Source organism: Leucopleurus acutus, assembly GCF_964270905.1.
Source record: "Leucopleurus acutus genome assembly, chromosome: 9".
Taxonomy (NCBI): Eukaryota; Metazoa; Chordata; class Mammalia; order Artiodactyla; family Delphinidae; genus Leucopleurus; species Leucopleurus acutus.
Genome location: NC_139144.1, coordinates 90,426,548 through 90,452,164, shown reverse-complemented (window position 1 = coordinate 90,452,164; position 25,617 = coordinate 90,426,548). Strand labels below are relative to the sequence as shown.

The following is a 25,617-nucleotide window of genomic DNA, read 5'->3' as shown; positions in this document are numbered from 1 at the left end:
AATAATATTTTAATGCAATATTTCAAAAAATCAAAATCAATGCAGAAAAATCCACAATGAATGAAATAACTGTTTTAAATATAGTAAGGTGGGTGAGGTGAATATGCAAATTGAGGGTTGGATCCTGGTGTTTTGTTTTTATTGAGGTACAATTGACATAAAATGTTATATTAGTTTCAGTTGTGCGACATAGTGATTCATTTGTATACATTGAGAAATGATCACCATAATAAGTCTAGTTGCCACATGTCATCATACAAAGTTACTACAATATTCCTGACTATATTCCCCATGCTGTACTGTACATCCCCATGACATTTATTTTATAGCTGGAAGCTTGTATTTTTGATCCCCTTCACCCATTTTGCACCACCCTCCCAACTTCCCTCCCCTCTAGAAACCACCAATCTGTTCTCTGTACCTATGAGTCTGGGTTTGGTTTGGTTTTGTATGTTTCTTCACTTTGTTTTTTTAGATTCCACATGTAAGTGAAATCATGTAGTATTTGCCTTTCTGTGACTTATTTCACTTAGCATAATACCCTCAAGGTCCATCTATGTTGTTGAAAATGGCAAGAACTCATTCTCTTTTACGGCTGAGTAGTTCCATTGTGTGTGTGTGTGTGTGTGTGTGTGTGTATGTGTGTATATATATATATATAAAACATCTTCTTTCATCCATTGATGGGAATTTAGGTTATTTCCATATCTTGACTATTGTAAATAATGCTGCATTGAAAAAGCTTGGTACTATTAATCCTACCAATCTAAAACATGAATCTGAAACATGACATGAGTTAGTCAGTTAACTGGACTATGTTTCATAGCTAAGTCATGACCAATTGTCCACTTCTTCAGTTTACTCAAAAATACATGCCATTGATATTCAGTGAAGTGCTGTTTGTTAGAGCAAAATATTGGAAACAGCCTAAAGATCCAACAACAGGGAACTGGTGAAATAAAAGACAGCACATCCATAAATAGAACATTATGCAGTCATTAAAAAGAACAACACAACACTATAATGGAACATTCTCCAAGATGTATTATTAAAGAAAAAAAATAGTGTCTGAGTGAGAAAATCCTACATATTTTGTAGTAAATGGAAGAATGCACAAAACATTAGTGACAATGGTAGCCTCAAAGTAGGGGTGCTGGGTGATGGAGGTTCAGGAAAGGGAAGGAAATTGTTTTACACTGGTATCCTTTGTGCCTTTTGAATTTTGTACTATGTGCATGTGTTACAAATTCAAAAAGAAATCTACAAAAAAATTTTTTTAAATTAAGAAAAAGTAAGAAGTGTCATCAATGGCAAAGGGAACCTGTTTGGGTGAGCAGATTGAGCAGGTGCCAGATGTGCGCTGGGCAAGGACTGCCTCCTTCTCGTCCTGGCTCTGTTGCTTAGGGCGTGATCCGGGGTCAGAAGCCATCAGCCCGCAGAAAGAACCTGGCTCAAAATTCCATGCTTTTGGGCTTCCCTGGTGGCGCAGTGGTTGGGAGTCCGCCTGCCGATGCAGGGGACAAGGGTTCGTGCCCTGGTCCGGGAGGATCCCGCATGCCGCGGAGCGGCTGGGCCCGTGAGCCATGGTCGCTGAGCCTGCGTGTCCGGAGCCTGTGCTCCGCAACGGGAGAGGCCACAACAGTGAGAGGCCCGTGTACCGCAAAAAAAAAAAAAAAAAAAAAAAAATTCCATGCTTTAAAAATGAGAATTCGAAGGTCTTGAATGCACCTTTCTCCAAAGCTCGTGAGCACACGAAAAGATGCTCAGTGTCACTAATCATTAGAGACTTGCAAATCAAAACCGCCATGAGATACCACCTCACACCCACTAGGATGGCTACCAGTTTTAAAGAAAAAAAAAAGAAACCAGAAAATAAGTGTTGGCGAGGAGACAGAATACAGGGAATCTTTGTGTGCTGTTGGTAGAGATAGAAAATGGTGTGGCTGCTGTGGAAAATAGTATGATGGTTTCTTAAAAAATTAAGACTAGAATTACCCTCCGACCCAGCAATTCCACTTCTGAGTATACTCCCAAAAGAGCTGAAAGCAGGGTCTCAAAGAAAAATTTGTACACCCATGTTCATAGCAGCATTACTGACAATAGCCAAAAGGTGGAAGCAACTCAAGTGTCCATCAATTAATGAATGGATAAACAAATTGTGGTGTAAACAGACAGTGGAATATTATTCACCCTTAAAAGAGAAGGAAATTTTGACACCTGCTACAACATGGATGAACCTTGAGGACATTATGCTAAGTGAAATACACCTGTCATAAAAAGATAAATACTGTGTGATTCTATTTCCATGAAGTACCTAGAGTAGTCAAATTCATAGAAGCAGAGACTAGAATGGTGGTTGCCAGGGGCTGGGGGGGAGGAAGTAAGGCTGAATGATTGTTTAATGGCTACAGAGTTTCAGTTTTGCAAGATGCAAAAAGTTCTGGGGATGATGGTGGTGATAGTTGCACAACAATGTAAATGTATTTAATACCAGGGAACTGTGCACTTAAAAACAGTTAAGATGGTAAACTGTTTGTAATATACATGTTACCAAAATTAAAACTAAAATTAAAAAAATTTGAATTTGAATGTACCCAGACACGGATTACACCTTCCGATTCCCAAAAAAACTCAATACGTTCTGCACAGTTTCACCATTTACTTTGAAAATCAGTTTCATGTTGACCTCACCTGCCTAGTCCCACATGCATTCAAATTTGTGAGCCTTAGCAAATATATTTAAACATTTTGACCCTCAGATTTTCTCGTAGGAATAATTATCCCCATCTACCTCACATAATTGATGGAGGGGTAGATGGGCTCTGTGCAGAAGCATTTAGAAACTGAAACAGTCACTGTGATGTGCTACGTTCACCCCTGGGGAATAGCAGATCAAAGCGTGTTTCAGCAGGGGGGTTAGTAACATAGCTTAATGCCTGAGATGGGGAAAAGGTGATGGAACCAGGGTAGGAAAATCAAAATGAAATGACCCCATGGGTTCATTTTATTCTCTTAAAATATTATCAGTTATCCTAGGGTTGGGGAAGGTGGAAGCATAGTAAGTAACTTAGAGACACGTCATACCTGATGTAAATACTTGATTCTCTGACATCATTTTTTTCCTAAAAGTGGTTTAACAGTATCTTTTCCTCATAGTGAGATTTGCCACTTCAATTCAATAATACAATTTGACAAACATCAATTCAGCAACAATGAAGGGGAAAACTGGGAGGCACACGGTTCAAGTAGACATAGTTCTTGCCACCAGGAGCTCGCCCATAGCCCTGAGCACTCAGGATTATTTCTTCAGGTGTTTAACCTGCTTAGTAGTTTCTACCATAGCAGGTACCATTTTCAACCCCTCACCTGTTTTGCATATGAGTTTCTTACATAGGAGCTGGTTTTCCTAAAGGTCCTTCATTCTCCCTCGCTCCCTCCCTCTCTCTCTCCCTCACTCTGTCCCTCCATCCCTCCGTCCCTCCATCCCTCTGTCCCTCCATTCCTTTCTTTCTTCCTTTCTACCTTCCATCCAAACTCAGTGAGCATCTGCTATGAGCCAAACACCATAGAGATATAGAGGGTACCGTGGCTAATAAGACAAAGTCCTTGACCTCATACCACTAACATTCTGGTCAAGAAAGTTTCCTTCCTGGCCAAAGCTCCATGTGCCTTAACTACAGTACTCTGAAAAAGGTCATCTGTCTTTGAATAACATCCTTGAAGAAGCTAGATCACATAAATCTATCAACACACTGGGGCATTGCTTGAATCTGACCCATGAAACAAGTAACAAAAAAATTTGACTTTATAAATAATACCTCACGTATATTTATAGTGTGCCTTCCCCATGCCCAGCTCCAAGCATCTCAAGATTTATGTGATAGAGGAGAAAATCATCCTCACATAATAGATATGAGAACGTTTTGTTTTTTAAATCAAGTGACAGATCTCTGTAGGATTGTCAACTTGAGGACACTTGTCAAGCAGTATCCCACAGCAGTCATCTTACTTAATTTTTTGTCAACACCTTGGTTAAGTGGATTTAATAAATGATTCAAAATATGTCTGAGTGGCTGGAGCTAGAAGCAAAAATGGCTTTTAAGACAACCTTGACAGCTTATTCCTGCTGACAACACAGGAGCAAAGATGATGAACATTCCCAAAGCAATAGGTCCTTCCACGCAAGGGAAGCGGATTGTGCGAAGGTTTAAACACGTTGAGCCCAGCTGCTGTCTAAGATGTCGCTATTCATTCAAAGATGCTAGAAGTTTGAACTCAGAGGGGAAGGCAGAAAAAAGCCTGGGAGATGAAGCCTTGCCTGCACTTTGTAACTTTGGTTTTATGATGAAACAATTAAAATATGGAAGTTGAAATGACCCTAACACCCCCCACCCCCACCCCATGGGAGTCTCAGTTGTCGATTTACAGCCTCCCAGCTCCAAATCCACCCCTCACGGCCCTGCTTGTGATGCTGGAGCTGGATCCTCTGGACATTTCCCCTCTGCCAGGTGGCACAGTGTGGACCTTCATCATGACAGCACTGCAGGAACACAGCGGGAGGAGGGGTCTTGTCTTCCTGGTTCTGGTGCTTTTTCCTTTCTTCTTGTTCCTGCAGCATATAGGACATCGCCTCAGTGAGTTCAGTGGTATCCTTCCAGGAGGTTACCAGGACGTTCTCCAGAGCCCCAGCCAGCTTCCTGGAAAGTACAACACCCGATGACTTGGCCAGTGCCCCAGCCGGACCCCAGAGGGTGGTTCACGGCTAGTTTTATCAGCACCTTACGGAACTTCTCTACTAGCTAGTGGGCTATAGCCATGCCCTCTTTGGTAAAGCCTGAGTCTCAATTTGCAAGAGAGAAGGCCCTCTTCCAAATTTGTTCCTTCCTTGAGTGGTCTGCTTCATTCCTAGGTTGTAGTTACTATTCCTATTATCTTGGGAGTTTCTTAACCCATTACGTTAAGTAATCCTCTGTTACTGTTAATAATTCTTTATATTAAACTTTCCTTGTTCGTTACTGTATGATTTCTGTTTCTTGACTAAGGACCTTGATTAATCCACTAATATCCAAAAGAAATGTGTGCTTATGTTCACCAAAAGTTATGTACAAGAAATTTCATAGTTGCACTCTTCATAATGCCCCAAATGTCCATCACCAGGAGAAGAGATAAATTGCGGTACGTTCATACAAGGGAATGTTATCCAGCAATGAGAATAAATGAACTACAAGTATGTGCAACAACACATATGAACCAACAAACATATCGTTGAGTGAAAGAAGCAGAAACAAAAGAAAATATTTTGTATGATTCCATTTATGTCAAGTCTAAAACCAGGCAAAACTAATCTCTGTTGCTAGAAAGTAAAAAATGGGGTAATTCCTGGAGGGGATTAGTGATTTGAAGGGGCCACAGGGATCTTTTGGGGTGCTGGTAATGTTTTGTTTTTGGCCAGGGTATTGGTTATATATCATTGTTTATGCAAATTATTGAGCAGTACATTTTTGATGTGTACATTTTAGAAATGAGTCAAGATGAAAAATATTATATATTTATTGAATTTATGAGGTGTGAATTATTTGACTCAAATAATGAAGTCAAGCTCATTCATTCATTCAACAAAAAGTGTGTGTACATATTATATACCAGCCACTGTATATGATGCTAAGGATCTAGAGATGAGTTAGCTATTCTTGGTTTCTGTCCACAAAGGGGCATGGTCTAAAGGGGGAGACCAACATGAACATGTATAACTACAATACAACATGATTCATGGACTGGTTTATGTATGGATGGGGTGCTAGAGATATAGAGGAGGGAACTGTGAATGGTGCTTTGAAAAACTACACACAGAAAGGTGATGTCTGAGCAGGGACCTTCCCCCTGTACAGTGTAGAAGTATCTACTCACTCCTGTGTCCCCCATTGCCATAAAAGGATGAGTAGGAGATGGCCAAAAAGAGAAGGGTTTTCAGAGCAAGCAGAACAGCGTGTGCACAGATGCGAATTTTGAAAGTCACTATAAACTCAGAGAACAGAGCATTTAATGTGGCAGGAGTCCAGGTAGCACTGGAAAGAATGGCAGGAGAGGAAATTACAAACGTAAACTGAGGCTTGATGGTGACATGTTTGCATGCCTTCTACAGAGTGTGAATTTCACACAAGGAGCCAAGAAACATTGTATAGCTAGTCTTCAAAGATGCCCCTTCCCCCCCCCCCCCCACAGATGATGCCTTTGCTAGTCCCCTCCCACAATGAATCTGGGTTGGCCAATGGAACCAATAGAATTTGGTGCAAGTGACACTGTGTCAGTGTCACACACTGAGGCCACTACAGCTTTTGACTTGATCTCTTGGAACGTTTGTTCTAGGGGGAGCTAGTCATCTTGTAAGAAGTCTGGCTAACCTGAGTCCACAATATTGTGAGGAAACACAGCCTAAGAGAGGCCATGAGGAGAGAGCCATTCATCAGCCCAGTCACGCCTTCGGAAGGCTCCAGCCTTAGCTGGCATCTGACCACAACGGCATCCGAAACTCCAACGGAGAACAGACTAGGTATATGTCGAACGTTGTCAACATACAGAACTGTGTGTGAGAGAGAACATCTTTTTGTTCTATACTACATTTTTTTTTTTTTGCGGTGCGCGGGCCTCTCACTGTTGTGACCTCTCCCGTTGCGGAGCACAGGCTCCGGATGCGCAGGCTCAGCGGCCATGGCTCACGGGCCCAGCCGCTCCGCGGCATGTGGGATCTTCCCGGACCGGGGCACGAACCCGTGTCCCCTGCATTGGCAGGCAAACTCTCAACCACTGCACCACCAGGGAAGCCCTATACTACATTTTGAATCACCACATTTTGGGGTGGTTTGTTACACAGTACTGGTAATTGGAACTGACATCTTGGAAAAGCAGTGTGACATAAAGAGTTTGAGTTTGTTTTTGGAAACAGTATGGCGACAGCATGGAGGATGAGTTGAAGAGGGAAGAGGCTGAAGGCACCAAGATGTGTTAGGAGGATAAGTAGACATCGATGTAAACTGAAAGGCGAGGCTGGAATCTAGAGATACTTGTGAGACAGAATTGACAGAATGTAGAGATAAAAGAAATGTGTGATGGGAAGGCAAGGAAGACTGTGAATATCTTTTAGGTTTTTGCCCGAAGAGAACAGATAGTGGATAATGTCCTTAGTAGAAATAAGGGCCCTATTTGGGAGGGTAGATAATGAACTGTGTATATGCTGTTGTTGAGGGGTTTACAAGGATTTATTGGTGAAAATGTCAAATAAGCAGTTGGAAACTTTGATTTAAGGCACACAGGAGATTGGGGCTGTACATACACGTAAGATCTCAGTTACATATGGTGATGGTTGAAGTTATGGAGATGAGATAACCAATAGAAAGTGTTCAGGGAAACAGAGGAGGGACAAATGATGGAGCTCTGTTAGGAGAACTCAGTGGGCAGAGGAGGAAAAGCCCAAAAAGAAAACTGAAAAAGATAAGTCAGAGAAGTAGAAAGAGAAACAGGCCACTCGTGTCTTATGAGCAGAGGGACAAGAGAATGTCAAGAGGATTGAGCTTTCATTGTCGAAAGCCGTGGCGAGATCAAGTAAGGTGAGCCTGTGATATTTGGTTTGGACAATTGAGAGGTCATTAGGGCTCTAAATGAGGCTACTTTCAATAACCTGGCTTTGATGAGAGTAAAAAGCAGAGACCGTGAATATAGATTACTCTTTAAAGATATTCAGTGTTAAAGTGAAGGAGAAGGACAAGCTAGTTTGTTTGAGCCTGACTGTAGGCTACAGGGAAAGAGGAGCCTGGGTGGCTGGTTGGCTGGCCCAGAGTCCCTGAGCCAGTGAGACGGGTGGGATGGAAAGGGCTCCAGAGTCAGCTGGTTTATAGGCATGTGCTCTTCAAAGTGTGTTTGACAGATCTGTAGCATCACTGACACCTGGTAACTTGTTGGAAGTGCAGAACCTCAGGCCCCACAGCAGGTCTAGTGAATCAGAACCTGCATTTTAACAAGATCCCCAGGTGATCACAGCTTTTAATCCTCACAACAGCCAGGTAAGATGGGCATTAACTGTTCCCATCTTTACCTATGATGAGAAAGCAGTTGCCTGAGATAGCCAAGCTGATTAGTGGCTAAGCCAAGATTCAATCCCAGAACTTCCCGAGTCCAATGTTCTTTTCAAAAGGTAGAGAAGGAAGTTCAGAGAATTTCTACTTTCTCCCAATTCAGGAGAATTTTCAGATACTAGAATACTTCCAACGATCAAGCAATCACAGGTGTGTACCTCTAGTGCCGTCAGCTGTGAGTTTACCGTGAAAGTGCTGGACGAACCCCTTTCAGAGTCCTTGGCGGTCTCTTAAGAAACAACATTAACAACGTTGGAACTTCACTTCCCAGCAAGCCCCGCGGCTTGCTACCGCGCGAGGCTTGCCCCGCGCGGGCACCTCGCCTATCTCTCCTCTCCGGTGGAGCTGCCGGGCAGAAGCGAGTTACGACGCAGCCGGACGTACGGGCGCGCAGCATTCTGGGAAGTGTAGTCTGGCCCGGATTCGGACACCCCTTCGGATGAATGGGGCCCCGGCTGACGGTTAACTACAGCTCCTCGCCGGCAGCGTTGGTGGCGGCCGCCGAGAAAAGGGAGACAGCGACGGCCCGGGGAGAGCAGCACTCCGGGACGGTGGTGATGTTCAGTGCCGCGGCGAGGCGGCAGCCGGGTTTCCTGGGGTAGCAGTCTAGGCGGGCGCTTCCTCTGCGCGCTCGCTCTCCTTACCCTGCCCCGGCCATGCGCCCGGCCTTCGCGGTGGGCCTGGTTTTCGCAGGCTGCTGCAGTAACGTGATCTTCCTAGAGCTCCTGGTCCGGTGAGTGACCCCCGCCGGTCGCACTAAAGAAGCCGGGGGAGGGGCGCCCCCACGCGCAGTCCCCCCCCTAGCCGGGCGGGGCCCGGGGTGGGACCGCCTGCGCCCAGTGTCTGCACTGGGCTGCTTGGGACCCCGCTGAGTCGGCTGCTCAGTCATCCTGCGCACCGTCCGCTCTCCCGCCCAATAGTTTCTCAGCATCCCTCGAGGGGAACACTGCGGGTGTTTGCTGTCGTCACTCTCTTTTCACACTCTGGGGGATTGAAGCCTGGAGAGTTTTTTTTCCCAGGGAGCTCGTGGCAGAACCCAAGGTTCCTCCAGCTCTTTTCTCGATCCTGCTAATGCCATATATATGAAGTGAGCAAAGCTTGGACTTAAAAAGCAATCTGATTTGGTACACGCTGCAAAGAAAGTTTCAGTTGTTTTAAAGTGGGCTGCAAAGAAGTTCTTTTATTGGCCTTAGAGATGGTTGTGAGTACTTTGCCCAATATGCCTCTCGCGGATGTAGTAGAACGAATTCTTATGCTGCAGGTCGGTCCAATTGACCGGGAATAGCCTTTCCAGCATTAAGATATTAAATCAGGAAGCTTGCATTTTGAGGTGTAGCTTTATAAATCAAGAATGGTTATGACACTTTCCCAAAGGGACACCAGGGTAGTTTTATTGAGGTGGCGCGCAAATAATGTTAAGTAATAATGTGCAAAGTTCATTGAGTAGAAGCTGTTAAAGACAACAGGTGGACTCTATAAAGCTCAGGACTGAAAATCTCAGGGGTTCCCGTCTTTGGCTCTGTCATCCCCTGGCTGTGTTTTCAAGTTATTTAGCCTCTCTGGGCTTCCTTTTTCCACCTATAAAATAATATCTGTGGTGCTGTTTAGCACCATGTTTTTAAATCTGCACATTATCTCCATTGACCATCAGAACAATCTTGTGTACAAGATAGGTCAAGAATTATATTCTCTGTTTTACTGAAAGTGAAACATGTCCCAGGAAGTTAGGTCGTCTCTTACTACTTGTAAGTGGCAGAACCAGAAGTGGAATCCAGGAATCTAAACTCCTAGTCCAATACCTTTTTCAACGTTCCTGTTATTTTTGAGCTTGAGCAGCCCTGAGGCTTTGGTCACCCATTTCCTCCTGTGGTGCCTGCTAGAAATGTATTTTATTTTCATGATAACATTGATTAAGTCATTCTGAAGCAACCAGTTTGCTTAAGGTAAACTCTGTGGCATTAATTTTTGCGATTACAGAGCTTGAAATTTTAATGTGCAAAAAGTGTTGATTAAAATCTTTCATTTGTCATTCTCTGGAGTAGGCAGTGAGGGAAGTGAAAATGAAAAAAAAATGTATCTGTCATTTACAGTACATTCACAGCTGTACCAGTTGTCAACTGGTACACTTCAAAGAAAGGTCACTTTGGAAATTGGTTTAAAAATATAAAAATGTGATAAAATTGGGCCAGCCATGGAAATGAAGGTCAGAGAATAATAGTGTAATGTTTGTGTTGAATATGCCATTGAATTAAACCTTGCCAAAGGCTGTATGACATCAGAATACGTTATGTTAGTAACTGAGGGCCTTTTTAAATTTATTTTTTAACCAGTTGTGAGCCCTTAGCTACATTACTTGGTCTCCCTGAGTCTGTTCTTTTAGCTGTGAAAGGGCGGTGATAACTCTGCCAGCCTCACAGGATTCTGAAGGATTAAATAAGATGCAGGTGCAAAGCCTGAAGCTCGTAATAGGTTCCCCTTCTAACAACTTTTGTTTCAATATACATACACCCAGTTTTATGAGCTGTTCCTGAAAAGTTGTGGGTAAATCTAACTTTACAGGATGTTTTTCTGCATTATTGGATCTTCTATTTAGAATACTTCGAATAATTTGTTAAAAAAAAAACCCCAAAAAACATCATTCCTTATCTTTCTTGTACATCTGAATGTTTGCCTACAGCAATGGGTTTTCATAATGTGGTAAGGGGTACATTTGTTAGTTTAATGAGTGGTACCCCAAACTGAATAGCAGCTTTGTCCTGATTTGCTTAGGCAACTCCAACTTACCATATTTCAGATCAGGAAAATAAGAGCTGGTGGGACCAGATGGTCATTTAAGGTTCTTTGTAGATTTGGCTTTCTCATAATTTGTGACTTTATCTTGGGACATCACAGTGGAACGCTAATAAATTTTTATAGAGCAGGAACTGTGCTTCTTATATAGCTTCCTTGGAACACTAAGTATGAATTGAAATGCTAAACTGACTTGTAGGGAGAAGTGAGCATTTGTAACCATTTTCCCCCAAGTTGGAGAACGAATTTAGGTTTTTCTTTTCTGATTTCATACTTATAATTGGGACCTATAATAAAATATAAAGCGCCCATGCAGTGTGCAGGGCAGATGTGAAGTAATGAATGAGTGCCTTGATCTCCCTTCTGAGAGTTTACATTCTACCTTGGAAACAAGATACACATCAGCTCACTAACTAGGCGAGGTGTCTTATGTCAGGAAAACAATCTGAAACATTTTCTTTTTCGCATTTTATTTTTTCATCAAGTGCCTAATGTTGAATCAAATAAGGAAGTTTTCTAAATCTAGAATAAGAAATACAGAAGCCATAAACTATCTGCCTAATTCTTTCTCTTCAGAATTGCTTCTTTTTTAAAAAAGTAAAAATTTGTATTCTTGCCAAAGAGAATTCAAAGAGAAACTGTTTGCAGTTAGTGATTATAATACCTAAGGAATAAAGTTCAAGAAAACACAGCTACTGAGCCTGCGTGTCTGGAGCCTGTGCTCCGCAACAAGAGAGGCTACGATAGTGAGAGGCCCGCGCACTGCGATGAAGAGTGGCCCCTGCTTGCCGCAACTAGAGAAAGCCCTTGCACAGAAAAGAAGACCCAACACAGCCAAAAATAAATAAATACATTTATTTTAAAAAAGAATTATTATTAAAAAAAAAAAGAAAACAAGCAATTCAGGGGAAAAGGATCCAGGTTTGTACCCTGAAGTTTTAAAGTGACTTATTCAAGTTAAGATAAATAGTTCCATTGGTAGCTATACAGCATTCTGTTCTTAAAAAGCTCTGTAAGTTGATTTTTTTTAAAATTGAATTATGTGAGTACATTAGGGAGATATAAAAATCCTATGGAAATAGAGACAAAGTAGATTAGAATTGTCAAGGGGAGGGGGAAATAGGGAGTGATTCCTAATGGGTATGGGATTTCTTTTGGAAGTGTCCTAAAAATTAAATGATGGTAATAACTGCACAACTTTAAATATAATACTAAAAACCACTGAATTGTAAAAAAAAATAATAATAATAACAATGATAATAATATGGAGGTCTGCAAACACCATTTATTTGCCAGGTGGCCCTGGGAGACTTACCTAATTCTGTGCCATTTGGCCCTCAGTGTCTTAGCAATGAAATGGGCATAATAATAACTACCTCCATAAATAAAGATAAAATTAAAAATTATTATGATGCCTTTTATTTTTTATTTTAATTTTTTTAATGTTTTCAATAGCTTTAACTTTTTTATACCTTTGTTGAAGTATATTCATAAACAAAGATTGGACACATTTAATGTATACAAATTGATGAGTATGCATACACTTATGAAACCATCATCACAATCAAGGTAATAAACATATCCATCACCTCCAAAATTTCCTTGTGCTCCCTTTTTTTTTATGGTAAGAACACTGAACATGAAATGTACCCTCTTAACAAATTCTTAAGTGTGCACTACTGAATTGTTAACCATATGCACTACGATTTTCAGAGATCTTTTGAACTTATTCACCTTGTATAACTGAAAACTTATACCCATTGAACCAGTCCCCATTTTCCCTTCCCCCCGACCCTGGCAATCCCCATTCTATTGTCTGCTTCTGTAAGTTTGACTATTTTAGATACTTCATATAAGAGGAATCATGCAGTCCTTCTGTCCTTTTGTGACTCACTGACTTCATTTAGAATGCCTTCCATGTTGTTGCAAATGGTGTCATTTCCCTCTTTTTTAAGGCTGAATAATATTTATTGTATGTTTATACCGCATTTTCTGTATACATTCTTCTGTCCATGGACATTTCAGTTGTTTCTGTATCTTCACTAGGTATTGCAAATAGTGCTGCAATGAATATGGGGACGTAGCTATCACTTTAAGATCCTGATTTCAATTATTTATTTTTAACATTTTTTTAAAAATTGAAGTATAGTTGATTTACAATGCTGTGCCAATCTCTGCTGTACAGCAAAGTGACTCAGTTGTACACATATAGACATTCTTTTTCATATTCTTTTCCATTATGGTTTATCCCAAGAGATTGAATATAGTTCCCTGTGCTATACAGTAGGACCTTGTTGTTTGTCCATCCTAAATGTAATAGCTTGCATCTACCAACCCCAAACTCCCAGTCCATCCTTAACCCTCCCTACCCCCCTTGGCAACCACAAGTCTGATCTCTATGTCTGTGAGTCTGTTTCTGTTTCATAGATAGGTTCATTTATGCCATATTTTAGATTCCATATGTAGATGATATCATATGGCATTTGTCTTTCTCTTTCTGACTTACTTCACTTAGTATGATAATCTCTAGTTGCATCCATGTTGCTGCAAATGGCATTATTTCATTCTTTGTTATGGCTGAGTAGTATTACATTGTATATATCACATCTTCTTTATCCATTCATCCATTGATGGACACTTAGGTTATTTCCATGTTTTGGTTATTGTGAATAGTGCTGCTATGAACATAGGGGTGCGTGTATCTTTTTTCTTTTTCTCACACACACACACACACACACACACACACACACACACACACACTGTATTTTATTTTTACAAGAGATAAATAAACTGAGACCAAGCATTGTAAGCGGATGACCACAACAAAAGCAACACTGATTGCAATTACCAAACACGAAACACACTCACACTATGTCATAATATTGACATTCAGTCCAGGAATCCTCCACTGTAACAGCTCCTTTACTTTGCAGTGAAAATTTATTTGTATATTTTTTGCCTCTGAGTCCTTGTGGGATTTTTTTTTTATTCAAACAAAGTCACAAAAATTATAATCATCCTCATCAGTTCACTCAGTCCCATGTAATTAATTTTTTTTATCTTGATCTTTTGTTAGCACTTTTATGAATTCATCAGTTTTCCATTAGAGTTCTGAAAATGCTTATTCATTCAGTTGAACAGTATAGTCAGTTACCAGAAACCTGTACTTGTCAGAGTCTTTTCCATGAATTCTTTGAAGATGAAACCCTTTTATAGGAACATTTTTGCAAAACCATCAGTACACCCAGAACTGTCTGTAAATGACAAAAGACTTAAAAATGACCACGGTTAAAGATTTGATGAAAGTTCATAATAATGCAATTGACAAGGAAATTTAGTTATTTCTGAGATATACATTTTAAAGTAATAACTAGAATTATGACTTATAACATTATACCAGATCATATAAGATTTTTAGAAATTTCATGTAATGTCTGAAACATATTAACATATTTCCATACAAATAACACAAAGAAAGTTTAGTATTAGTTGTTTATTTGTTTGCTTGTTTGTTTTTTGTCCTGCAGGTTCTTATCAGTCATCAATTTTATACACATCAGTTTATACATGTCAATCCCAATCGCCCAATTCAGCACACTACCATCCCCACCCCACCACGGTTTTCCCCACTTGGTGTCCATACGTTTGTTCTCTACATCTGTGTCTCAACTTCTGCCCTGCAAACCGGTTCATCTGTACCATTTTTCTAGGTTCCACATACATGCGTTAATATACAATATTTGTCTTTCTCTTTTCTGACCTACTTCACTCTGTATGACAGTCTCTAGATCCATCCAACATCTCAACAAATGACTCAATTTCGTTCCTTTTTATGGCTGAGTTATATTCCATTGTATATATGTACCACAACTTCTTTATCCATTCGTCTGTCGATGGGCATTTAGGTTGCTTCCATGACCTGGCTATTGTAAATAGTGCTGCAATGAACATTGGGGTGCATGTGTGTTTTTGAATTATGGTTTTCTCTGGGTATATGCCCGGTAGTGGGATTGCTGGGTCGTATGGTAGTTGTATTTTTAGTTTTTTAAGGAACCTCCATACTGTTCTCCATAGTGGCTGTATCAATTTGCATTCCCACCAGCACTGCAAGAGGGTTCCCTTTCCTCTACACCCTCTCCAACATTTGTTGTTTGTAGATTTTCTGATGATGCCCATTCTAACTGGTGTGAGGTGATACCTCATTGTAGTTTTGATTTGCATTTCTCTAATAATTAGTGATGTTGAGCAGCTTTTCATGTGCTTCTTGGCCATCTGTATGTGCTCCTTGGAGAAATGTCTATTTAGGTCTTCTGCCATTTTTGGATTGGATTGTTTTTTTTTTAATATTGAGGTGCATGAGCTGTTTATATATTTTGGAGATTAATCCTTTGTCCATTGATTCGTTTGCAAATATTTTCTCCCATTCTGAGGGTTGTCTTTTCGTCTTGTTTATGGTTTGTTTTGCTGTGCAAAAGCTTTGAAGTTTCATTAGGTCCCATTTGTTTATTTTTGTTTTTATTTCCATTACTCTAGGAGGTGGATCAACAAAGATCTTGCTGTGATTTATGTCAAAGAGTGTTCTTCCTATGTTTTCCTCTAAGAGTTTTATAGTGTCCAGTCTTACATTTAGGTCTCGAATCCATTTTGAGTTTATTTTTGTGTATGGTGTTAGGGAGTGTTCTAATTTCGTTCTTTTACATGTAGCTGTCCAGTTTTCCCAGCACCACTTATTGAAGAGACTGTCTTTTCTCCATTGTATATCTTTGCCTCCTTTGTCGTAGATTAGTTGACCATAGGTGCGTGGGTTTATCTCTGGGCTTTCTATCTTGTTCCATTGCTCTATGTTTCTGTTTTTGTGCCAGTACCATATTGTCTTGATTACTGTAGCTTTGTAGCATATAGTCTGAAGTCATGGAGTCTGATTCCTCCAGCTCCGTTTCTTTCCCTCAAGACTGCTTTGGCTATTCGGGGTCTTTTGTGTATCCATATAAATTTTAAGATGATTTGTTCTAGTTCCGTAAAAAATGCCATTGGTAATTTGATAGGGATTGCATTGAATCTGTAGATTGCTTTGTGGAGTCGAGTCATTTTCACAATATTGATTCTTCCAATCCAAGAACATGGTATATCTCTCCATCTGTTGGTATCATCTTTAATTTCTTTCATCAGTGTCTTATAGTTTTCTGCATACAGGTCTTTTGTCTGCCTAGGTAGGTTTATTCCTAGGTATTTTATTCTTTTTGTTGCAATGGTAAATGGGAGTGTTTCCATAATTTCTCTTTCAGATTTTTAATCATTAGTCTATAGGAATGCAAGAGATTTCTGTGCATTAATTTTGTATCCTGCAACATTACCAAATTCATTAATTAGCTCTAGTAGTTTTCTGGTGGCATTTTTAGGATTCTCTATGTATAGTATCATGTCATCTGCAAACAGTGATAGTTTTACTACTTCTTTTCCAATTTGTATTCCTTTTATTTCTTTTTCTTCTCTGATTGCCATGGCTAGGACTTCCAAAACTGTGTTGAATAATAGTGGTGAGAGTGGACATCCTTGTATCGTTCCTGATCTTAGAGGAAATGCTTTCAGTTTTTCACTATTGAGAATGATGTTTGCTGTGGGTTTGTTGTATATGGCCTTTATTATGTTGAAGTAGGTTCCCTCTGTGCCCACTTTCTGGAGAGTTTTTGTTATAAATGGGTGTTGAATTTTGTCAGAAGCTTTTTCTGCATGTATTGAGATGATCATATGGTTTTTATTCTTCAATTTGTTAAAATGGTATATCACATTGATTTGCGTATATTGAAGAATCCTTGCATCCCTGGGATAAATCCCACTTGATCATGGTGTATGATCCTTTTAATGTGTTGTTGGATTCCGTTTGCTAGTAATTTGTTGTGGATTTTTGCATCTATATTCCTCAGTGATATTGGTCTGTAATTTTCTTTTTTTGTAGTATCTTTGTCTGGTTTTGGTATCAGGGTGGTGGTGGCCTCATAGAATGAGTTTGGGAGTGTTCGTTCCTCTGAAATTTTTCGGAAGAGTTTGAGAAAGATGGGTGTTAGCTCTTCTCTAAATGTTTGATAGAATTCACCTGTGAAGCCATCTGGTCCTGGACTTTTGTTTGTTGGAAGATTTTTAATCACAGTTTCAATTTCATTACTTGTGATTGGTCTGTTCATATTTTCTCTGTCTTCCTGGTTCAGTCTTGGGAGGTTATACCTTTCTAAGAATTTGTCCATTTCTTCCAGGTTTCCATTTTATTGGTATAGAGTTGCGTGTAGTAGTCTCTTAGGATGCTTTGTATTTCTGTGGTGTCTGCTGTAACTTCTCCTTTTTCATTTCTAATTTTATTGATTTGAGTCCTCGCCCTCTTTTTCTTGATGAGTCTGGCTAATGGTTTATCAATTTTCTTTATCTTAAAGGACCAGCTTTTAGTTTTATTGATCTTTGCTATTGTTTTATTTGTTGCTATTTCATTTATTGCTGCTGGGATCTTTATAATTTCTTTCCTCCTGCTAGCTTTGGGTTTTGTTTGTTCTTCTTTCTGTAGGTCCTTTAGGTGTAAGGTTAGATTGTTTACTTGAGATTTTTCTTGTTTCTTCAGGTAGGCTTGTATAGCTATAAACTTCACCCTTAGAACTGCTTTTGCTGCATCCCATAGGTTTGGGATCATCGTGTTTTGTCATTTGTCTCTAGGTATTTTTTGATTTCCTGTTTGATTTCTTCAGTGACCTCTTGGTTATTTAATAACGTATTGTTTAGCCTCCATGTGATTGTGTGTTTTTACGTTTTGTGTGTGTGTGTGTGTGTAATTCATTTGTAATCTCATAGCATTGTGGTCAGAAAAGATGCTTGATATGATTTCAATTTTCTTAAATTTACCAAGGCTTGATTTGTGACCCAAGATGTGATCTATCCTGGAAAATGTTCCGTGCGCACTTGAGAAGAAAGTGTAATCTGCTGTTTTTGGATGCAATGTGCTATAAATATCAAATCTATCTGGTCTGTTGTGTCATTTAAAGCTTTTCTGTTTCCTTATTTATTTTCATTTGGGTGATCTGTCCATTCGTGTAAGTGAGGTGTGAAAGTCCCCCACTATTATTGCATTACTGTCGATTTCCTCTTTTATAGCTGTTAGCAATTTCCTTATGTATTGAGGTGCTCCTATGTTGGGTGCATATATATTTATAATTGTTATATCTTCTTCTTGGATTGATCCCTTGATCATTATGTAGTGTCCTTCCTCGTCTCTTGTAACATTCTTCATTTTAAAGTTTATTTTACCTGATATGTGTATAGCTACTCCAGCTTTCTTTAGATTTCCATTTGCATGGAAAATCTTTTTCCATCCCCTCACTTTCAGTCTGTATGTGTCCCTAGGTCTGAAGTGGGTCTCTTGTAGACAGCATATATATGGGACTTGTTTTTGCATCCATTCAGCAAGCCTGTGTCTTTTGGTTGGAGCATTTAATCCATTCACATTTAAGGTAATTATCAATATGTATGTTCCTTTTACCATTTTCTAAATTGTTTTGGGTTTGTTTCTGTAGGTCCTTTTCTTCTCTTGTGTTTCCCACTTAGAGAAGTTCCTTTAGCATTTGTTGTAGAGCTGGTTTGGTGGTGCCGAATTCTCTTAGCTTTTGCTTGTCTGTAAAGCTTTTGATTTCTCCATTGAATCTGAATGAGATCCTTGCCAGGTAGAGTAATCTTGGTTGTAGGTTCTTCCCTTTCATCACTTTAAGTATATCATGCCACTCCCTTCTGGCTTGTAGAGTTTCTGCTGAGAAATCAGCTGTTAACCTTATGGGAGTTCCCTTGTATGTTATATGTCGTTTTTCCCTTGCTGCTTTCAATAATTTTTCTTTGTCTTTCATTTTTGCCAATTTGATTACTATGTGTCTCGGTGTGTTTCTCCTTGGGTTTATCCTGTATGGGACTCACTGCGCTTCCTGGACTTGGGTGGCTATTTCCTTTCCCCTGTTAGGGAAATTTTCGACCACTTTTTTGGTCCTTTCTCTCTCTCTTCTCCTTCTGGGACCCCTATAATGCTAATGTTGTTGTGTTTAATGTTGTCCCAGAGGTCTCTTAGGCTGTCTTCATTTCTTTTCATTCTTTTTTCTTTAGTCTATCCTGCAGCAGTGAATTGCACCATTCTGTCTTCCAGGTAACTTATCCGTTCTTCTGCCTCTGTTATTCTGCTATTGATTCCTTCTAGTGTAGTTTTCATTTCAGTTATTGTATTGTTTATCTCTGTTTGTTTATTCTTTAATTCTTCTAGGTCTTTGTTCAACATTTCTTGCATCCTCTCAATCTTTGCCTCCATTCTTTTTCTGAGGTCCTGGATCATCTTCACTATTGTTATTCTGAATTCTTTTTGTGGAAGGTTGCCTATCTCCACTTCATTTAGTTGTTTTTCTGGGGTTTTATCTTGTTCCTTCATCTGGTATATAGTCCTCTGCTTTTTCATCTTTTCTATCTTTTTGTGAATGTGGTTTTTGTTCCAGAGGCTGCAGGATTGTAATTCTTCTTGCTTCTGCTGTCTGCCCTCTGCTGGATGAGGCTATCTAGGAAGCATGATGGGAGGGACTGGTGGTGGGTAGAGCTGACTGTTGCTCTGGTGGGCAGAGCTCAGTAAAACTTTAATCCACTTGACTGTTGATGGGTGGGGCTGAGTTCCCTCCCTGTTGGTTGTTTGGCCTGAGGCAACCCAACACTGGAGCCTACCTGGGCTCTTTGGTGGGGCTAATGACAGACTCTGGGAGGGCTCATGCCAAGGAGTACTTCCCAGAACTTCTGCTGCCAGTGTCCTTGTCCCCACGGTGAAACAGAGCCACCCCCTGCCTCTGCAGGAGACCTCCCAACACTATCAGGTAGATTTGGTTCAGTGTCCTATGGGGTCACTGCTCCTTCCCCTGGGTCCCGATGCGCACACTACTTTGTGTGTGCCCTCCAAGAGTGGAGTCTCTGTTTCCCCCAATCCTGTTGAAGTCCTATAATGAATTCCCACTAGGCTTCAAAGTCTGATTCTCTAGGAATTCTTCCTCCCGTTGCCAGATCCCCAGGTTGGGAAGCCTGATATGGGGCTCAGAACCTTCACTCCAGTGGGTGGACTTCTGTGGTATAAGTGTTCGTTAGTCTGTGAGTCACCCACCCACCAGTTATGGGATTTGATTTTACTGTGATTGCGCCCCTCCTACCATCTCATTGTGGCTTCTCCTTTGTCTTTGGATGTGAGGTATCTTTTTTGGTGGGTTCCAGTGTCTTCCTGTCGATGATTGTCCAGCAGCTAGTTGTGATTCTGGTGTTCTTGCAAGAGGGAGTGAGAGCACGTCTTTCTACTCCGCCATCTTGGTTCTTCCTCCGATATTCTGACACATTAATGTTGATCACTCTCTTGAGTTCCTCTAAAGATATTCTAATATTTTGCTGTGTCCAGTGTGCTCTGCAAACTGTGTAACACCACACTCCAGAGGCCCTCCTTTCCACATGCTGCCTCTCCCCTTCTTCACAGGTCCTACTCATGTATCTTTTTTTTTTTTTTTTTTTTTTTTTTTGCTGTACGCGGTCCTCTCACTGTTGTGGCCTCCCCCGTTGTGGAGCACAGGCTCCGGATGTGCAGGCTCAGCGGCCATGGCTCACGGGCCCAGCCGCTCCATGGCACGTGGGATCTTCCCGGACCAGGGCACGAACCCGTGTTCCCTGCATCGGCAGGCGGACTCTCAACCACTGCGCCACCAGGGAAGCCCTCATGTATCTTTTTGAATTATAATTTTGTCTAGGTATTTGCCCAGGAGTGGGATTGCTGGATCATATGGTAATTCTATTTTTAGTTTTCTGAGGAACTTCCATACTGTTTTCCATCGTGGCTGTACCGATTTACATTCCCAGCAATAGTGTAGGAGGGTTCCCTTTTCTCTACACCCTCTTCAGCATTTGTTATTGGTAGACTTTTTAATGATGGCCATTCTGACCAGTGTGAGGTGGTACCTCATTGTAGTTTTGATTTGCATTTCTCTAATAATTAGTGATGCTGAGCATCTTTTCATGTGCCTACTGGCCATATGTATGTCTTCTTTGGAGAATTGTCTATTAAGGTCTTCTGCCTATTTTTCAGTTGGGTTGTTTTTTTGTTGTTGTTCAGTTGTATGAGCTGTTTGTATACTTTGGAGATTAAGCCCTTGTCAGTTGCATAATTTGCAGATATTTTTTCCAATTCCGTAGGTTGTCTTTTCTTTGTTTTGTTTTGCTTTTATGGTTTCCTCTGCTATGCAAAAGCTTGTAAGTTTGATTAGGTCTCATTTGTTTATTTTGTTTTTACTTCTGTTGCCTTGGGAGACTAACCTAGGAAAACATTGGTGTGATATATTACAGAGAATGATTTGCCTATGGTCTCTTCTAAGAATTTTATGGTGTCATGTCTTATGTTTAAGTCTTTTTTTTTTTTTTTTTTGGCTCTGTTGGTTCTTCATTGCTGCACGCAGGCTTTCTCTAGTTCCAGCGAGCAGGGGCTACTCTTTTTTGTGGTGTGCAGGCTTCTCATTGCAGTGGCTTCTCTTGTAGCCGAGCACGGGCTCTAGGCACAATGGCTTCAGAAGTTGTGGCACGTGGGCTCAGTAGTTGTGGCTTGAGGGCACTAGAGCATAGGCTCAGTAGTTGTGGCAGACGGGCTTAGTTGCTCCGGTGCATGTGGGATCTTCCTGGACCAGGGATCGAACCCGTGTCCCCTCCACTGGCAGGCAGATTCTCAACCACTGCGCCACCAGTGAAGTCCCTTTATTAATGTTTTATAGTTCTCAGCGTATAAGTCTTTCACCTCCTTGGTCAGTTTTATTCCTTGTGTCTGTGTGTGTGATTTTTGAAAGGTATTGCTTTTGTACATTCCCTTTCTGATATTTTAGTGTTAGCATAAAGAAATGCAACTGATTTCTGAATGTTAATCTTGTATCCTGCTACTTTGTTGAATTCATTTATTAGATCTAGTAGTTTTTGTGTGGAGTCCTTAAGGTTTTCTATATATAGTATCATGTCATCTGCATATAGTGATAATTTTACCTCTTTCCTTCCAATCTGAATACGTTTTATTTCTTTTTCTTGTCTGGTTGCTGTGGTTAAGACTTCCAATACTGTGTTGACTAGAAGTGGTGAGAATGGGCATCCTTGTCTTGTTCCAGATTTTAGCAGGAAGGCTTTCAGCTTTTCACCATTGAGTATTACATTGGCTGTGGATTTGTCATAAATGGCTTTTATTATGTTGAGATGTGTTCCTTCTATACCCACTTTGGTAAGAGTTTTTATCATGAATGGATGTTGAATTTTGTCAAATGCTTTTTCTGCATCTGTTGAGATGATTATTTGGTTTTTGACTTTTCTTTTGTTAATGTGGTATATTACATTGATTGATTTTCCTATGTTGAACCATCCTTGTGAACTTGGGATGAATCCCACTTGATTGTGGTGTATGATCTTTTTTATGTGTTGTTGGAATCAATTTGCTAATATTTTGTTGAGAATTTTTGCATGTATATTCATCAAAGACATTGGCCTGTAATTTTCTTTTTTTGGTGGTATCTTTGGTTTTGATATCAGGGTGATGGTGGCTTCATAAAATGTCTGTGGGAGTGTTCCCTCCTCTTCAATCCTTTGGAAGAGTTTGAGAACGATCAGTATAAGTTCTTTGTATGTTTGGTAGAATTTGCCTGTGAAGCCATCTGGTTCTGGACTTTTGTTTGTAGGGAGTTTTTTTGTTTTTAAGTTTATTTTGATATGGACCATTTTTAAAGTCTTATTGAATTCATTACAATATTTCTTTCTGTTTTGTGTTTTGGTTTCTTGGCCTTGAGGCATGTGGGATCTTAGCTCCCTGAGCAGGGATCGAACCCACACCCTCTGCATTGGAAGGTGAAGTCTTAACCACTGGGCCACCAGGGAAGTCCCTGTAGGGCGTATTTTTATTTTATTTTACTTTTTAAATTTATTTATTTTTATTTTGTGGTACGCGGGCCTCTCACTGTTGTGGCCGCTCCCATTGCAGAGCACAGGCTCCGGACGTGCAGGCTCAGCAGCCATGGCTCACGGGCCCAGCTGCTCCACGGCATGTGGGATCTTCCCGGACCGGGGCACGAACCTGTGTCCCCTGCATTGGCAGGTGGACTCTAAACCACTGCGTCACCAGGGAAGCCCCGTGGGCGTATTTTTAAATTGCAGATTCTATTTCACTTCTAGTGATTGGTCTCTTCAAATAATGTATTTCTTCTTGATTCAGTGTGGTGGGCTGTATGTTTCTAGAAAGTTGTCCATTTCTTCTAGGTTGTCAAATTTGTTGGTATATAATTTTTTATAGTATTCTCTTATGTTGTTTTGTATTTCTGTGGTATCACTTGTGCTTTTTCCTTTTTCATTTCTTATTTTGTTTATTTGGGTTCTCTCTCTTTCCTTCTTGGTGAGCCTGGCCAGAGATTTGTCAGTTTTGTTTACCCTTTCAAAGAACTAGCTCTTGGTTTTATTGATTTTTTTTCTATTGTCTTTTAAATCTCTATCTTATTTATTTCCTCCCCAATCTTTATTATTTCCTTCCTTCTGTTGACTTTAGGTTTTGTTTATTCTTCTTTTTCTGATTCTTTTAGGTGGTAGGTTAGATTGTTTATTTGAAATTTTTCTTATTTTTTGAGGAAGGCCTGTATTGCTATGAACTTCCCTCTAAGAACTGCTTTTGCTGCATCTCATAGATTTTGTATGATTGTGTTTTCATTGTCATTTGTATCAAGGTAATTTTTAATTTCCTTTTTGATTTCCTCGTTGACCCATTGGTTTTTTAGTAGCATGTTGTTTAGTCCCCATGTAATCGTTTTTCTTATTCTTCCTCAGTTCTTTTCCTGTGGTTGATTTCTAGTTCCATACTGCTGTGGTCAGAGAAGATGCTTGAAATAATTTCTATACTCTTAAATTTGTTGTGGTGAGTCTTGTGCCCTAGTATGTGGTCATTCCTAGAGAATGTTGCATGTGCACTTGAAAAGAATGTGTGTTCTGGGTTTTTTTTGGATATTTGTCCTGCAAATATCAATTAAATATAACTGTTCTGTTGTATCATTTAGCATCTCTCTCCATTGATGTGAGCAAGGTGTTAAAGTCTCCTACTATTATTGTATTCTCATCAATTTCTCCCTTTGTCTATTAGTATTTGTTTTATGTATTTGGGTGCTCCTATATTAGGTACATATATGTTGACAAGTGTAAAATCGTCTTCTTGTATTGATCCTTTTATCATTATATAGCATCCCTCTTTATCTTTATTTATAGCCTTTGCTTTAAAGTCTATTTTGTCTGATATGAGTATTGCAACTCCTGCTTTCTTGTCATTTCCGTTTGCATGAAATATCTTTTTCCATCCCCTCACTTTCAATCCATGTGTGTCCTTTGCCCTAAGGTGGGTCTCTTGTAGGCAGCATATTGTAGGCTCTTGTTTATTTAATCCAGTCTACCACTCTATGTGTTTTGATTGGAGCATTCAGTTCATTGACATTTAAGGTAATTATTGATACATATGTATTTATTGCCATTTTAAATTTTGTTTTCCAGTTGATTCTTTGTATCTTCTTTGTTTTTCTGTTTGTGGTTTGGTGATTTCCTTTTATGCTTGTGTTCTTCTTGGTTTTTGTGAATCTATTGTATGTTTTTGATTTGTCGTTGCCCTGTTATTCAAGTATGTTAACCCCCTTTCCTGTATCTGCTTGCTTTAGATGGGTAGTCGTATAGGCTCAAGCATATTCTAAAAAAAAAAAGAATCTGCATTTTCTTACCCTCCTTCCCCACATTTTATGATTTTGACGTCTTTTTTACATCTTCATGTTTATCCTTTTGCTGTTCCTTGTGTTTATCATCACTTTCACAAGTAGGTTTTGTTTTTTCTTTTTGATCTGTATACTGGCTAAGTGATTTACTTTCCAGTTGTGATTTCCTCCTTCTTGTATCTTCTTGCTTCTTTTCTATTTAGAGCAGACCTTTCAATATGTCTTTTAAGATAGCTTTAGAGTTGCTGTATTCTTTTAGTTTTTGCTTGTCTGAGAAATTCTTTATTTCTCCTCCTATTCTAAATGATAATCTTGCTGGGTAGAATATTCTGGGCTGCAGATCTTTCCCTTTCAAGACTTTGAATATATTTTGCTACTCCCTTCTGGCCCTCAGTGTTTTCTGTAGAGAAATCAGCTGATAGCCTTATGGGGGGGTTCCCTTGTAATTAACTCTTTGTTTTTCTCTTGCTGTCTTTAGAATCCTCTTTTTAACTTTGGCCATATTTATTATATATCTTGGTGAAGGTCTGTTTGGGTTCATCTTGTTTGGGACCGTCTGTGCTTCCTGTATCTGGATATCTGTTTCCTTCTTTAGGTTTGGGAAGCTTTTAGCCATAATTTCTTCAAATACATTTTTAACCCCCTTTTCTCTTTCTTCTCCTTCTGGAATCCCTATTATATGTAGATTGGCATGCTTTATATTATCCCACAGGTCTCTTTTATTGCTTTCATTTTTTCTTTTTTTCATTTGGCTTTCTGTCTGCTGTTTTGATTGGGTAATTTCCATTATTCTATCTTCCAGATCACTTATTCTTTCTTCTGTATTATTCATTCTGTTCATTGCCTTTACCTCAGCTTTCGTCTTGGCAAACGAATTTTTAAATTTTTCTTGGCTCCTCCTTATAGTT

The 25,617-nt window shown here is 39.9% G+C and overlaps 1 protein-coding gene across 1 annotated transcript in view; it reads left to right on the top strand.

The window, feature by feature from the left end:
• Positions 1-8,599: 8,599 nt before the first annotated feature.
• The window catches only part of SLC35B4 (solute carrier family 35 member B4), a 36,884-nt gene continuing 19,866 nt past the window's right edge, over positions 8,600-25,617 (top strand). The window contains exon 1 of the mRNA XM_082846799.1: positions 8,600-8,862. Coding sequence (XP_082702925.1) covers positions 8,786-8,862 — 77 coding nt within the window. The 5' untranslated portion in view covers positions 8,600-8,785. The remainder of the gene's footprint in view (positions 8,863-25,617) is intronic.